The 15,271-nt window shown below is 39.6% G+C and overlaps 1 protein-coding gene across 4 annotated transcripts in view; it reads left to right on the top strand.

Moving 5' to 3' along the window:
- USP22 (ubiquitin specific peptidase 22) overlaps positions 1-15,271 on the top strand; it is an 83,366-nt gene that overhangs the window by 46,368 nt on the left and 21,727 nt on the right. For all 4 annotated transcript variants that reach the window (XM_042437459.1, XM_042437460.1, XM_042437457.1 and 1 more), the window contains one exon: positions 13,957-14,126. In XM_042437459.1, the coding sequence (XP_042293393.1) occupies positions 13,957-14,126 (170 nt within the window). The remainder of the gene's footprint in view (positions 1-13,956; positions 14,127-15,271) is intronic.

Raw genomic sequence — 15,271 nt, forward strand, 5'->3', positions numbered from 1 at the left:
GAACTTTATGAAATTTGTTTGTGGATAAGTCTGATTAATTCAACCACTGCAGCAGCTATCCTTTATTCTTCATTGGAAAACTGTGTTATGCATATACTTAAGACAGAAAACTGCTTAATCATATATAACCACTAGCAGTTAAATTGGGGATTTGAAAGTGAAGAGGAGTGGCTTTACATTTCGCAGCAGGGTATAATTTAATAGGCAACCTATTCCAATATTTTCTTGCTTATGAATGTACTCTTGAATCCTTTAACTATATTTACTGCTTTTAAAAATTAGATATTACAGGACAGGTAACCTAATCAATTTTTCAAAGAGGGCTACTAGATCTCACCAGCAATCCTGGAGGCTTCACAGGTAGTGGTGATGCTCACTCATGCATTCTGGAAACTGCTGGGAAGCTTTTATAAGATCCTCCTAAACTAAATCATTACTAAAAGAATCTCAGCAGTTCCATATGGCCAAGAGTTCCAAAGCCAGCCTTTTTTTAGTCAGCCGTTTTTCACTGAACGACTGTGTGAGGTATCTATGAGTCATGGCACTCTGTATGTGTCTTCAATTATCTGTGCATCAAGGACAATGCTAATTGTGTACCTCACCAGATTTTTATTCCACTTTTGAATGAGTCACTAGTTGAGTTTGAGTAGGAGAAATGCTACATTTGAAATAAGGGATCTTTCAGCATGGTTGAAGTCTCAGCCATGGTCGGTTCATATGTATTTGCTCAGATTAGATCAGCACTAAGAAAATGTTACTTTAGGAGGGTTCTTACATGCACTCCTCACCTCCACTCTCTGATACAGATGCTGCTCCTTGGCATAGTATTTGCTAAGTCAGTATCTGGCATGTAGGCATTAAGCACAGAAATGCTCAGCCTGTGGCTGATGTGCAAAAATGAACAACTCCCTGCAAGCTGCTCTGATTTGCTTTTCACAATATTTAATGTGCAGCCTGCCATTACTATGTGACAGGTCTCTATGCCACTGTGAACTGCCACAGGAGAATTGGGTGGTGGCATGATGAAAAATGTCAGCCCTGCCTGGCAAGAGGGGGACAGGCAGGTTGCTTGTCTCATGAGACAGACTCCACAGAAAGCTATCTGAAACAGTCTCTCAAGAGCTACTTGTTTGTATGAAACAACATTTTCATGGCTGACTCTGGAGAACTTGGTTGTTTTGTTCAGGCAGCCCTTCAGCCACAGACAGAAGTGAAGAAGCTAGCTAAAGGCATGATCCCTATCTCTGTGGGCCTTTGATACATACCTAGAGTTCTTGCAAGCCGGTGAATCACAGCAAAAGCCTGCATTCTCCCCCTGCTCCCCCACCATCATTGCATACTGTTACAGTATCATACTTGGCCCAGTTCCTGCAGCTTGGGTCCCTTCATGGGCTTATGAGGCAAGAGAAGTTACTAGCTCAGCCAGCCTTACCACATTTGGTCAAAAGCCTCACAAGTACTGGCTGATCAGTTACATAGATAATAGTTTATAGTAACAGACACCATTAATAATGTCTTTGTGCAGCTGTACCACTGTGTTTGGCTTTTGAACGTTATGTTATACAGAGTACAGAGAATCAATGTTATTTCTGTTTTATCCCCTTTCCTTCAGTGGTGAGAAAACATATATATATATATATATACACACACACACACACACACACACACCATTACAAGTTGAGCTACAATTACACCCGGTGGCATTTATACACAACAGACCCGATTAAGTAACAATTTATCAATACCTTTATACCTTACCATGGAGGCCAAGGCTGAGCATTCAGGTCCCTCTTGGGACAGATCGTTTGTCATTACAAATTACAAAAAGAGGGTGTTGTTTTACAGTGTATCTTAATGTATACCAAGACCTATGTAGCCTTTTGGGAACTGTCCTTTTCTCTTCTGTTTTTGAAACATTTTTCAATTTCATGTGAATAGTGGTAAAAATATACATGCAGCATATGGCGAGTTGCAGGGGTGGGGAGCAGAAAAAGAATTTGGGGTGTGAACTTCATTTTGTCAGTTTAGTGGGAGTAACTGATTTTCTAAAGATACCATCTGCACGAAAATTTCATTCTGGCCCCAGGACTGTAATCCAAACTATGTGGAACCTTTTTTTTAAATAACAAATTCCTCATTTTCCTATGCAAGTACCTTGATTCCAAAACCTCATTTCTTTCCCACATAAATTTCTGAAACATGCTCCTTTTGTTCCAGTAAGAGTCTGCTCTGTTTTTTGACAGTCCTAAGAATGCACTTAATATGCATTGGTAGTGCTTTGGCGTAGGTGGGAGTTGCATATTAAAATTCTTGATGATAAATACATGTAAATATTCTTGAAGATAAATAAATATTAGACAATCTCAGCTGTAAAAAATAATAAGAAATGTCATTTTATCATTACCCATGAAGGCTGGTTCAGATTACATTAATGGCATGAGAAGACTGCACACAACACCTGATCTCCCTCTGAGCCTACTGAGCATCCACATGTGAGTGTAGTGTTTGTAGTGGACCTGTGTTCACAGCCATTTTCTGGACACGCTGTGGGATATTGATACCATGGTTTGAGCCTACATATGCATTTTCTATGCTACTGTGATTGATATACCTTTTCTTTTTGCCACCATGTGTAGCATTTGCTTGCTATTATATTCTTTCAAGCCCAAAATGTTGTGAGAGTGAAAGTGGGAGTCCATATGCTGGGAATATTAGGTTTCTCTGAACTTTATACAAGTTATAAATACTTTTTTTTCTCTTCATAAAAAGTGCAGTGTCACAATTTATTATGAGCTTCTTAGTGTGTGTATTTTTTGTGAAGGTTTAAAACTTCATAAACATTCCTGAGACGAATCCTATTTTTCAACCGTTTCTTCCTATGTGCTGTTTGTTTGGGGAAGGGGATCTGAAAGTGTGGTACAGTATTTGTTAAGACCAATTTATTCCCATTTACCTTTACTTTGTTTATTCTGTGCCTGGACTTTGGCGATAATACACTGTCATTTGTTTTCCCCTTTTAATTTTGGCTTCTTTAGAGTTTTCCAATTATTTGAGTGACTGTTCCATTGCATGCAAGTCTGTGCTTTGATGTAAAGGTTACAGTTGCCTTTAAATCTAAACACTGATACAGTGTTTTGCGTTTAATGCATTACTGCACTAAAATGTATATATACACCATTGCAGATTCTTCTTGCAAATGAAGAGTGTCATTGAATGGGACAGAGTTCTTTGCTTGCTCTCATTCCCAGTCGTTCAAGTTTCTGAGAGTTTGGTTGATCCAGTTCACGTATAACATCAAACCTGTAGTTCTGACTGGTTGGTATAGTCCCCAGCTTTACAATAATTCTGTCTATGGCCCGTTCCGCACGGGCCTATAGTACGCGCTCTGCATGTACTAGGGTTAGAAAGGGGCGTCACTTCCTGATGCCCCTAACCCTAATACACACGGAGCGTGCACAAAATGGCGGCCCCCGTTCCACACGGGCGTCGGCATCTTGACATAGCAGACACGTTGCATCCGCACGTCACACAGCACAAATGACGCCGCGAGTGCGCCATTGGCGCCTCGCAGCGTCATAACTGTGCCATGAAAAGAAGCGCCATTTTGGCGCTTCTTTTTTGCGGTGCTAGGGAGCCCTGTTGTTTGGACGCTGGGGCTCCTCCGCGCCGCAAATGGCGACGGCGGCAGGCCACCCATTTTGGGCGGTCTGTAATACGCCTGAGCTTCTTTGGTTTACAAAATGTAGGCCCTTGTCTTTACTGCCATTTACCTTAGGTTGGTATACGTACATGCTTCTATGCATGAGATTCCCCAAGTCATATTGGAAGTGCACGAGATGTAGCATTGACCAATGTTCATTGGTTATGGTTTTTCTGTACTTAAGGTTTTCAATTTAGCATCACTTTTACCAAGTATGGAAGGGTTTGTCTTCCTCCAGATTTCTTAGTTAGCAGATATCTAGCTGCATTGACGAATGACTTTTGTACTGTATATGTCCGAGATGGCACCTAAAATATCCAAATGAGAACCGACAGGTGGTCCTTTTTTGTAACATTTTAAACTTGCAAGTCTTGTTTCTCATATTATTGTTTGCAGTATCAGTATGGCAAATGGTTGAAGTGTAGGAGAATAATTATCTGGATGATGCAGAGAAATCCACAGAGTCTCTGTCTTCATTTACTACTCTTCTTCTTCACTGTCTGGATCTTAGATTGTGGATTGCTCATCTGCACATCCTAGAATGATTATTCACTGTGAGTACCAACACCTCATTTTCATGCTTAGCCTTCTGTGGGCATCTTATGGGTTCTCAGTCAAGCACTCTATGGTGATGGGTGTTTTCAGTGCCACTTGAAGTACTCATTCATCATATAAGTATCCCCTTCCTAAATAAGTGTCTGGTTCCTGCATGTTGTCAAAGAATAGGACTGGATTACCCTAATTATCTCTGTATTGACCCTGCCATTATTCTTAACCTTGCTGCTGCAAATTGCACATAATCAAGATAGAGGAACTAGCCAGGAATTTCTTTTTGTTCCACCCTCCTCAGTGTGTGTTAGCATAACATTAGAAGTATCACAGATCCCTCATTTATTGTTACAAGTTAATCTAATTTAATCTAATTTTTGGGAGAAGGGAGACTTTTGGGAGACTTAATGGTCGTTTTTCTGCTGATGTGGGAAGCTTTAAAAGCTTCTCTCACCAGACATTCAGACACAGTGTCTATCTTCATGTGCACACGCACACACATACAGGCTCATTCATTCATTTTCTCAGTCTTTGGTTTTCCTTTTGAGCAGTTATTTTAATCTATTGTGGGAAAGTATATGCTCTTTAACAGTCACTTTAGATACATTTGGTCCTCTCCAGCCATGAGAATATTTTTCAGTATCTTTATTGCTTGTCATGATCAATACTAGTGAGGTAGATAAGTAATGCAATCTTGGTATGAGCTAAGAGACTTAATAGCACAGTAATGTACTGTTAACTCAGAAATGGTCAATGTAGTGTACTTCTGTGTAATTCTGTGTATATGTGAACACATGTATGTGCATTTATGTATGTTTGTCTATTTGTGTGTTTGCATGAATGTGTTAAATTAGTAGCATAGTCCTTTAATGCTTGAATTATACCACGTGGAAACAATTTTGCAAATTATTTTTTTATTTAGCATTTGTGACTGATGGATATCAGAACAAAGGTCTCATTCCTGTCAAGACGATTGAACCTGTCCTAAGTAGCTGTAGGAGAGCCAGTGTAGCTCAATAGTTTGAGTGTTCGATTACGACTCTGGAGGCCAGGGTTTAATTCCCTGCTCGGCCATGAAATTCACTAGGTGACCTTTGGCAAGTCATACTCTTCCAGCCTCAGGGGAAGGCAATGGCAAACCTCCTGTGAACAAATCTTGCCAAGAAAACCCCAGGATAGATTCACCTTAGGGTTGTCATAAGTCAAAAATGACTTGAAGGCACACAATAACAACAAAGTAGCTTCAGTCCTCAGGGTTAAGAGATTTGTCCTCAGGTTTCCTTATAGTATCATATGGATTTGAGGGATGAGTATCAAATTCTAAAGAATTTGGTGATCCTGGAGTATTAGCACTTCAAGGAAACCTTTTGAAGTACTTGGTGTGTTGTCAATCCTTTGCACACTTATATTGAGATGTTTTGGTTATAAACAGCTTTAGTTACATTCATGTGGTCTTGGTAGGCTACCTTTCCAGGCTCACAGGGCTGTGCCTTTAGTCCAATGCTATTAAACTGTCTTGGCATTGATTTTAAATGGAGGTATACAGTTTGATGCAAGGTCACTGCAGAGCTCCTCCAGTATTGATTTACAGTGCTGCTGAAGGCTGCAGACTTGAACGATCTCCAGACTTTGTAGTAGAGGGTTTGGTGTGGGCTGGAAGGTGGGAAGTTAATGCCTGCTGCATCACAGACTCATTGTTACATATCCCTCTGTGTGTGTGTGTGTGTGTGTCTGCTCATTTCTATAATGTTTATTTATTTTATTTGTATCTGGATTTTCTCCCAAAGTGGGGATTCAGTGCAGCTCCCATAAAAAAATAACTAAAAAGACAACAATGCAATTTTTCTTCACATAAAACATAGAATCATAGTTGAACGAGGCCACAAGGGCCATCCAGTCCAACACCCTGCCATGAAAAAACTCACAATCAAAGCATCCCTGACAGATAGATGGCCATCCAGCCTCAGTTTAATAACCTTCAAAGAAGACTCTGCCACTCTCCGAGGGACTGTGTTCCACTGCTGACCAGCTCTTACTGCCAGAAACTTCTTCCTAATGTTGAGGTGGAATCTCTTTTCCTGTAGCTTGCATCCATTATTCTGTGTCCTGTTCTCTGGAACAGCAGAAAACACACTGGCTCCAGTCTCAATGTGACACCCCTTCAAATATTTAAACAGGGCTCACATATCATCTCATAACCTTCTCTTCTGTACGTTAAACATTCCCAGCTCCCTAAGTCTCACCTTATTAGGCATGGTTTCTAGACCTTTCACCATTTTGGTCGCCCTCGTCTCAACACACTCCAGCTTCTCAATATCCTATTTGAATTGTGGTGCCCAGAACGGGACACAGTATTCCAGGTGAGGCGTGACCAAAGCAGAATAGAGTGGCACTATTACCTCTCTTGATCTAGACCTGGGGTTCCCAACCTGTGCTCCAAGGAGCCCTTAGGGCTCCGCATCACTTCCCAGATGCTCCGCTGCTGCTTCAAGAAAATGAAAGAAATAAAAACTGAATGAAATTAAAGAATAAGAAGAATAAGAAGACTATCTCTCATGTCTTCACCAAGTGAAGATGGTGGTGGGAATGAGAGAAAGCCTTCCCTTGTAGATCGTTCTGGCAGGTCTGTACTTCTTTTAGTGTTCTTATTTTATTTATTTAGGTATTTATATCCCGCCCTTCAGCCCTAATGGCTCTCAGGGTGGCTTACAATTATTGTTTTTAATCAGACAGTTCCCTGCCCTCAGGCTTACAATCTAAAAGACATGAAACAAAAGGAGAAGGGAATGGTGGAGGGAAAGGGGATGAGGTCCAGTGGTTCTTCTCTCCCTCTGAGGCCTGGACCAAGGCAGATGGATTGGAGGGAGGGCTCTTCCTTCTTCCAGGCTGGCCCTGATGGAGTTGGATCTGCCTGGTGAACTCCCTCTCAGGCCGGCAGATGGCACGTTCTGAACGTGCTGCCAGATAAAATGCATCCCGGTTTGTGCAAATTCGTCTTCTGTGTCCAAAAAGCAGCCTTCTTTTTGTACAGATAGATTTGGGTTGAGTCAGGCATAAGGTGATTGTTGCATTGTCGTTGGGAATTAATGATTTCAAAAAAGATCATTCCTTCCTTTCAGATGAGTCAGTTATGTGCTTTGATTGGTATGTGTCACTTACAAAAGGCCGTCATTCTTTGAATTAATTTCTTCTGCCAAAACCTGATACACATTGCATTCTTTTAAAATGTTGAAAGCACTCTGCCATGGTACATTCAGTCTTACGTAGGCTGTGGCAGATGTAACACTTCTTTTGCGCAGCCATGAATAAAGCATTACAGTGGCTTGCAGGATCATGCACTGGTGTTATGTATAACCTGGTTTAGCCTTAACTATAGTAAAAGTTTCAGCTTTCATGCTTAACTGTCATTCATAATAAATGCCAGTTGTGAGAATTCACACTTTGTTGAAGGGATAAAAGCTATCTATCTTCCTTGAATCCCATTTTGAATGAAAGGTGGGATATCAATCCAATAAACAAATAAATTGTCCATTTGTTTAACCATTAAATGTTTATTAGTTGCTGCAGATCAGGCAAGACTTGCTTAACCATGGTTGAACTATTATGAGTAACAAATCTGTACAGGGTCTATAATTGAGGAGGGGGGGAAAGTTGAAAATGGTTTGCATGAGGAGGAATATGGAGATAGCATATCACTGGATTACTTGATTGGTTGTGAATATTAATGTATAGTGAGTTATTCAAAACATGCCTGCCCAGCATTCTGAACAGAGCTGCTTTTTGTGTGTGAATCTTCTCTGATTCAGTTTTCCATGCAGTGCCTATCTTTGAATAACTCATCAACCCTAGGTGACATTTTGAGTTGTCCTGTTTGGAAGAGTAAGAGCAAAGCAGAATGAACACAAAGGGAACTTAAAATGTCATATTATATTTTGCTGGGGGAAAGCCTTGTACACAGCAGTCAGTTATGAAACATAAATGAATTTTACAGCCAGCCTTATTGTCCAGAACATAGCCTTAAACTGTATAAGCCTGGGAGAAGCCTTACATGGTGGTTGTCATAGTAACCATAACTGGATTTTAAAAAATTATATCTGGACTGTTTTATCAGGGTTCCACAAGAGTTTGACTGACCTTGGTAGCTTTTCAAAATCCATGGTCACCATGACCCTGCAGGCAGGGCGCCACGTCCTGCTGCGCTTTGGAGGTGACCACGGCCCTTCTAAAAATATAATGTGAGACCGAGGATGCTTTCCAGCTCCAAATGCAGATCATTTTGTTTAAAAGAGTAACAAGGGAATTTGTGGGACCATGTGCTGAAGAGATGCATGTGTCTCTCTCTGTATGTCTGTGTGTAAAAAGGTGTGGAGAAATAACACGTATATGGGAAATTTTTGTAAAGTGAAGTCTTTATCATCTCAGTCATATGGGGATGAGTTGAAGATGCTGGGGACTGTAAAAGAAACAAAGGCGGTATAATAGCTATCTTTAATGTTTGAAGAACTCTCACATAGGTTACAGAGCAGTAGCATAGGTTAAAACCTGAACCATTTGGTTTGAATTCCCTAAAAGGGGGATTCTGACTACATATTAGGGACAACATGGTATGAGCTATCTGACGATGGAAAAGACTGCCTTGAAAGTTTGCAAGCTCAGATTCATTAGATAATTTTAAACAGATGCTGTATGGTGCATCCTGATGGGCAGCCCATATATGAAGAGATACGTTTGTTGTAAGAGCCAGTGTAGTGTAGTAGTTTGATATTGTACTGTGTCTCAGGAGATCAGGGTTCGATTCCTCACTCAGCCACAAAACCATTGAGTGACCTTGGACAAGTTGTATGCTCTCAGCCTCAGGGGAAGACGATGGCAAACCTCCTCTGAACAAATCTTGCCAAGAAAACCCCATAGTAGATACACCTTAGGGGTCATCATAAAGCGGGAAACGACTTGATGGCACACAATAACAACAGCAACAATGTATGTTGTAAAATAACTGTGAGTGCGTGAATCTGTCTGAGTTACAGGGTAGATAATTGAACACTTCACACAACAAACAGTGTTTGACACTTGTGAGATTTCTCAGGTGATCTATTAAATGGGATTTTGCTGTTCTAAGAATCAAAATCCCACTGGATGCAAACAAATCCTGGGAATACTTCAAGTGCCTCTTTCTATTTTGGCTGTGAAATAAATGGATCTACTTTTTGTATGCACTTCATTTCCTTCTTTTTGTTCATCTCATGCTCACCAGAAGAGACTAGGTAAGAACCAAGGATGAAAGTGGAGGTTATCTTGTCTGCCTTCATATTTTCTTATAAAGCAATAAATAAATTGACACATCCTTTTGTGCTTTACATATTAAAAATTACATATTGTAACACAGTTGCTTCTGCTTTCCAGTCCTGTCGCATCAGTAGGGGACAGGATGACTCACAACAATAGCAGCCAAAACTACAACTCTGGTAATTATGTCCAGACGTCCAGTTACGGCACTCTTCATTGATACCATGTGCCAAGAGTGCTTGTACAATCACATGTACTTGGGTTGCAGTGAATGCCACAACACCAGCTTCAAAGTCTGTGGATGTTAACCATGGTACAGAGGGCAGTGTGGTTACTGTAATTTAATAGCATAAATGATAATACAGAGCATTGCTTCTTCAACAAACATCTGTTCTTGGATCACAGAGTTTTGTAGTGGCTTTATTTATTTTTTTCTGTCCCAGGAATTCTGTCTAATGATACTTTATACCAATTCTGCTACTGGCCTACAACAAAGAGGTTTGAGGTACTTCTTTCCCAAAGGTAAGGTGATAGTTATTTTAAAGAGACAATTCTTCTGCTACTTAATTTTCAACTTACTCAAATATATGGTTTCTCCTCAGCTTATGGCTCAAAGTTAGTTGCAGTTACTCTACTTGTTGCTACCCTGTTGTACGCCTGCTGTGAATTTCTTCCCAAGTAAGTTCAAATGTTTCACTTCCAAATCATACTTTAAAATTAAACATGGACTACTGAAATATGTGATATCTAAAGTTCATTACTGTTTTGTGTTACAGGTTACTGAGTGTGATGGATCCACTGGGTTGTTATATGACCACAGAATCCCTGTCCCTTGGATTCTCTTCTCTGCTCCCATTTAACACTGGAAGACCTTCTGCTGTTGTTACTTGAATCTAATTGGAACTAGGCACGTTTGAATCGAAGTGGAACTACAGCATCTTTGAAGCAATTTGGTTCCAAAGGACAATGTGTTTCTTAGAGCCGGGATAGCTAATTCCACAGACTCACCATCTGGTTTCTTGAGCACTTCTGTATTGCAAAGAGTACAATTTCTTATCTGTTAACACAGGGCTACAGTCAAGAACCCTCCAGGTTATTAAATGGAATGTTTTAATTTTTCATTGGAATTACAGCATGTTACGAATTTTAAGTTAATCTGAACGAATTGACAGTGACCTGACATAAAAGCAGGTTGAAACCAGTATGTATAATAATAAACAATATTAATAAATATATGTCAAAACCTCTCTGTAAAAGTTTTACTTACAGACATTTTACATGATTTTAGAAAATCTATTTGAGGTTATCAAACTCCAGTGCACCTTAAACTCTGGAGGTCTGGGAAATCTTCTGGAAAAGGTTTGCCCTCCTGTTGAAGAGAATACAGTCTTGAGTCTAGCATTGAATACCAAAGTCCACTATATGTGGCTTCTAGCTTACGCAGAAGCTGCACAACAATGAAAGAAAATGATACATGGGCTGTCCTGAGCTGCGAGCATGTGCCCCATTGATTGCACTGGGGGTGAGCATAAGTGGATTGCCTCTTATGCAGGGGGGATCTGGAATGGATCCCCTGCATAAGGGAAGGGCCCACTGTATACCACTAGATTTGGGCCACTACTGTATATTTTGAATCATATGTTCTTCTTTGTGATTTCTATGATTCACACAAATGGGATTTTGCATCCATTTGTGTGAGCTGACCACTTGAAGAACCATTGTTAATGGGTAAGCAACCCGTTGTTCTGTCATGGAAGAAGCTGGGTTTATTACAGACAAAGAAATACAATTATGTAATATCTTCCGTCCTTTTTATACTGAACATAGGGTTTTGAAACTCAACAAGTTATGCATTTATGTAGTCATCTCTGACCATTTGTACAATGGCATATGGCACTCATGAGCTAAATACTGCACAATTTATAATACACGTAGTACTGTAGGTGCTAATGGGGGTGGAAACCCATTAGACAAGAAGTATTTGCTGCGTGAACAATAGCTCAACTATAATACAGTTAAGTACTCACTAGCTTAAAACAACTGATCTTTGAAAATAGAAGTAATAGAAGTGGCTTGTCAGTTGGGTTGTAAAGGATGCAGAATTGCTCTAATACCAGTTATTTTGGGAGAGATTTGAGTATCCATCCACTGAAACTCTGTGTGCTATCTAGCACAGTGATAAATGCTGCCTTTAGTCTGCGGTAGCCTAGCAACAAGGCTACACACCCTTCTATTGAGGGACGCTGAAGGATGCTTCAAATGCACTCTTGTGCATCATGGGTACCACTTAGTATTTTGAACAATCTCAGCGTTTCCATCATATTACGTCGTCAGGGAGTGGTAGGAATTTTCACTTTCCTGCTGATCATTCTACATCCAGCATTACCATCAGTTTGCTAGAAGGAGGAATTACCTTCACCGGTACTACTGATGCACTTCGCCAGCAATGAGTGTCAATTCTGGAGTTGAGATTACTATAGACTGAATTGTTTACATTGCAATCAATAGTAATTCTAAATATATTAGAAGCTACACAAGTAGAGTATTGCATAAGCTTACAGGTGTGTGTGTGACATTGCTCATCTAACAACGTAACCAGTCATATGCAGACTTCCTTTATCAGAATACCTAAGGGAAGAACTATTGGTAAGAGTACAATTTAAATACCTTGCTCCCCATGATATGGATTGAAGCTGCTATTCCTTCAAGCTTCTTGTGGGCCAAGGATCATAGGTAATTGAAGGGCAGGGGTTGGAATTTGATTCTCTTCCTTCCCCTTCATGTTTTGGACTTTTAACACAGCAGCATTATAGAGAAAAGCACTTGGATGTTTGGAAACATTGCAAAGCCTACATAGAATTGTTTACATTCATGTTTTGCACCAAAAGCTTATGAATCTAGATGTACCAATTTTCCTCTTCTCTGTCATTAGGCTTTCTTATCACAGAGCTTGATTTTCAATTTTCTCTTCTGATAGCAAAAAACCCCCACAAATATTAATAAATACTTCTGTCTTTATGCCAGGACTAAATATCCACTTGATGATCCCCAGTTCCACAAATATGATTGTGACAAAAGTGTGGTTTAAGACACTATTGCATATAAGCTCTTGAGACATCATATTCCATAGTGGATTTACTCATATCATTGTACCTGTAATTGCTGAATATTTAGTGATAATCTCACTATGCTCCAAATACATTTCAAGCGCCTAATAGTTCCAGAACCTTGGAAAATTCTATTGGTTTCCTTTCAGGTTCAGAACCTTTGGTTTTATATTTAAATAATAACATGAGACAGGCAGGTATATAGTGGCAAATGAAGGATGAACACAAGCTCTTCTTGATATCTTCCTATGTGGGAGGGAGGGTGGGAGGGAAAATAGGGCAGGGAAATCTTGAGATTGACTTTCAGTCTGTGCAGTCAGAGGAACAACTCGTGCTGCATTGCATTGTATTGATTTATGTTGATGGAAATGCAAGTTATGAATAGCAATAAAATTCTGATCATAGGCGTGCCATAGAACACCAATTCCTAACCTCCAAATGATGCTGGGCCACAAAACCCATTATTGCTAGACTTCATAACCAGTGACCAAAGGTATTATGAGTTGTATCTAACAATGTCTGAGGACCCAAGTTTGGAGACCATCAAGCCATAGTGCCGTTGCTCTCTTGTGTCTTTGGTAGTCTTGTATATGTGACCACCAGCACCTAGACCATGGGTGGAGACCTCCCTTTGGTCAAAGGACTGAATTCAGTTATGGAGAAGTTCTTATGAGGCTTCAATCTAACGGTGACCTGTGGTTCTTCACCTAGGCAGTGTGTGAAAACAGGTGGTCTGTATTGCAGCTATTCGTAGCTTTGTCTAAGTGACAAACGTTTAAAGAGTTCTAATACTGAAAGCACTTTGTTTATGAGGGACATCATTGTTTCAACAGTAAGAGGTGAAGAAAGCAAATTACTTTTCTTCATCAGTGCAGTTTTAACAAGACAAGTTGCTTTTAGGTTAGATCAGCTGCTTCAGAATATTGTGGAAATATATATGTGTAAATTTATAGCGCTATATAAATAAAGCTTAATAATAATAATAATAATTTCAGCCTCCAGAGTATTTGAACACATTTTATCCCTCTGTGTATGTGTGTCTATAAACTATTTTACATTGGTGTCCTTCTTGCTGTATCTCAGAGGTTTAATTTTTAAAAAGTAAAATTTCTCTTAAGAAGAAGACAAAACTTGAACCAGCCCTTTGGAAAAGGCAACTCCTCTGGCTGTATTGGAGCAATGTAATCTGTCTCAGTAGAATTGTACTGTTTACAACTTTGTGTGCTGGATGTGATGGTTGCAACAAAGTTCATTGAAGGGAGCTGCAGTTCTGTAAAACTGACTTGGCCTGCTTTCTGTGTTTGTTTTTGATAGGTCTAAGAGGGCTCATCAACCTTGGGAACACATGTTTTATGAACTGTATTGTCCAAGCACTTACCCACACTCCACTACTGCGAGATTTCTTCCTCTCTGACAGACACAAATGTGAAATGCAAAGCCCCAGCTCATGTCTGGTCTGTGAAATGTCTACGCTTTTTCAGGAGGTGAGTCACCCTTTCCCATTACCCATAACTGTAGTTTGGAGGTGCTGTTCTCCTTCCATGTTTTTTGTCTCTTCGGAACTCACCTTCATGATTTCATCCCTATGTTCATAGCACAGCACCATCTGGACATGGTGATCGTGACTACAATTTTCAGATTACAATTCCAAGCCATTGTTAGCACACACAAAAAGTGGAAACCTTTGAAATGGATACTTATTTACAATTTACAGACTCCTTGTGAACCCCTTGTCCATAGCTGAACCCCCACATTTTGCACAGAAAAAATATTGGTGTTCTATTCCATCATTCATACAACCCATTGGTTAACAGCAAAGGAGAATGAATTCATTGTCAACATCTTGCATGAATTGTAGACCTAAATTTCTTTTGACTGGGAAGGAAAGAACAGGACGTTGTTATGAAACTCAAGCCCTTTAGGAAAATAGCTGCAGGATTGTTCTCTCCCAGGTGACATATTTCAGGATTTCACACTGAAAATAATGAGGCTTACCACTGCACATTAGCATTACCTATTTTGTGTAGGAGTGCCACTGTATTGTATAAAACTCTCATTGTAATGCTGTTAGCTCTAAAAAAGTTACTATGTAATGACCCAAATTTTTTTTGGATGTATACTTTAGTCTATTTCAAGTTAATGTTTAATGACACTAAAAATATTTTTTTTATTTACTGAATGGATATTTAAGCCTATTTCCTTTAACAAATAATGCTGGATATATTTGTAAGGCTGTACATATAGGTAGGTGATGGAAAAGACAAACCCATCTAAAGACTAAAGAATGCCTTAGAAATTTTAAAGTACAGGTTGAATCTCTCTTATACGAAATGGTTGGGACCAGAAACATTTTGGATTTTGGATTTTTGGGGATTTTGTGATACCTGTAATTGCATATACGTACATAATGAGGTATCTTGGAGATGGGACCCAAGTCTGTGCAATTAAAGTATTGTAGAATCTGTTCAATTGGGATGAATTAAAGTATATCCTTTTGCCTATAGCTACTGCTCACTAAGTAAAATTATTTAAATGCAGTATTTCCAAAGGGATCTTAGTTTACTTATGAAATTGCATTTCAGCTTATTGCTCATGCACAGCAATGAAATTGCATGAGGGGCTTTGTGAT

The sequence above is a fragment of the Sceloporus undulatus genome, chromosome 8, assembly GCF_019175285.1.
Source record: "Sceloporus undulatus isolate JIND9_A2432 ecotype Alabama chromosome 8, SceUnd_v1.1, whole genome shotgun sequence".
Classification (NCBI taxonomy): Eukaryota; Metazoa; Chordata; class Lepidosauria; order Squamata; family Phrynosomatidae; genus Sceloporus; species Sceloporus undulatus.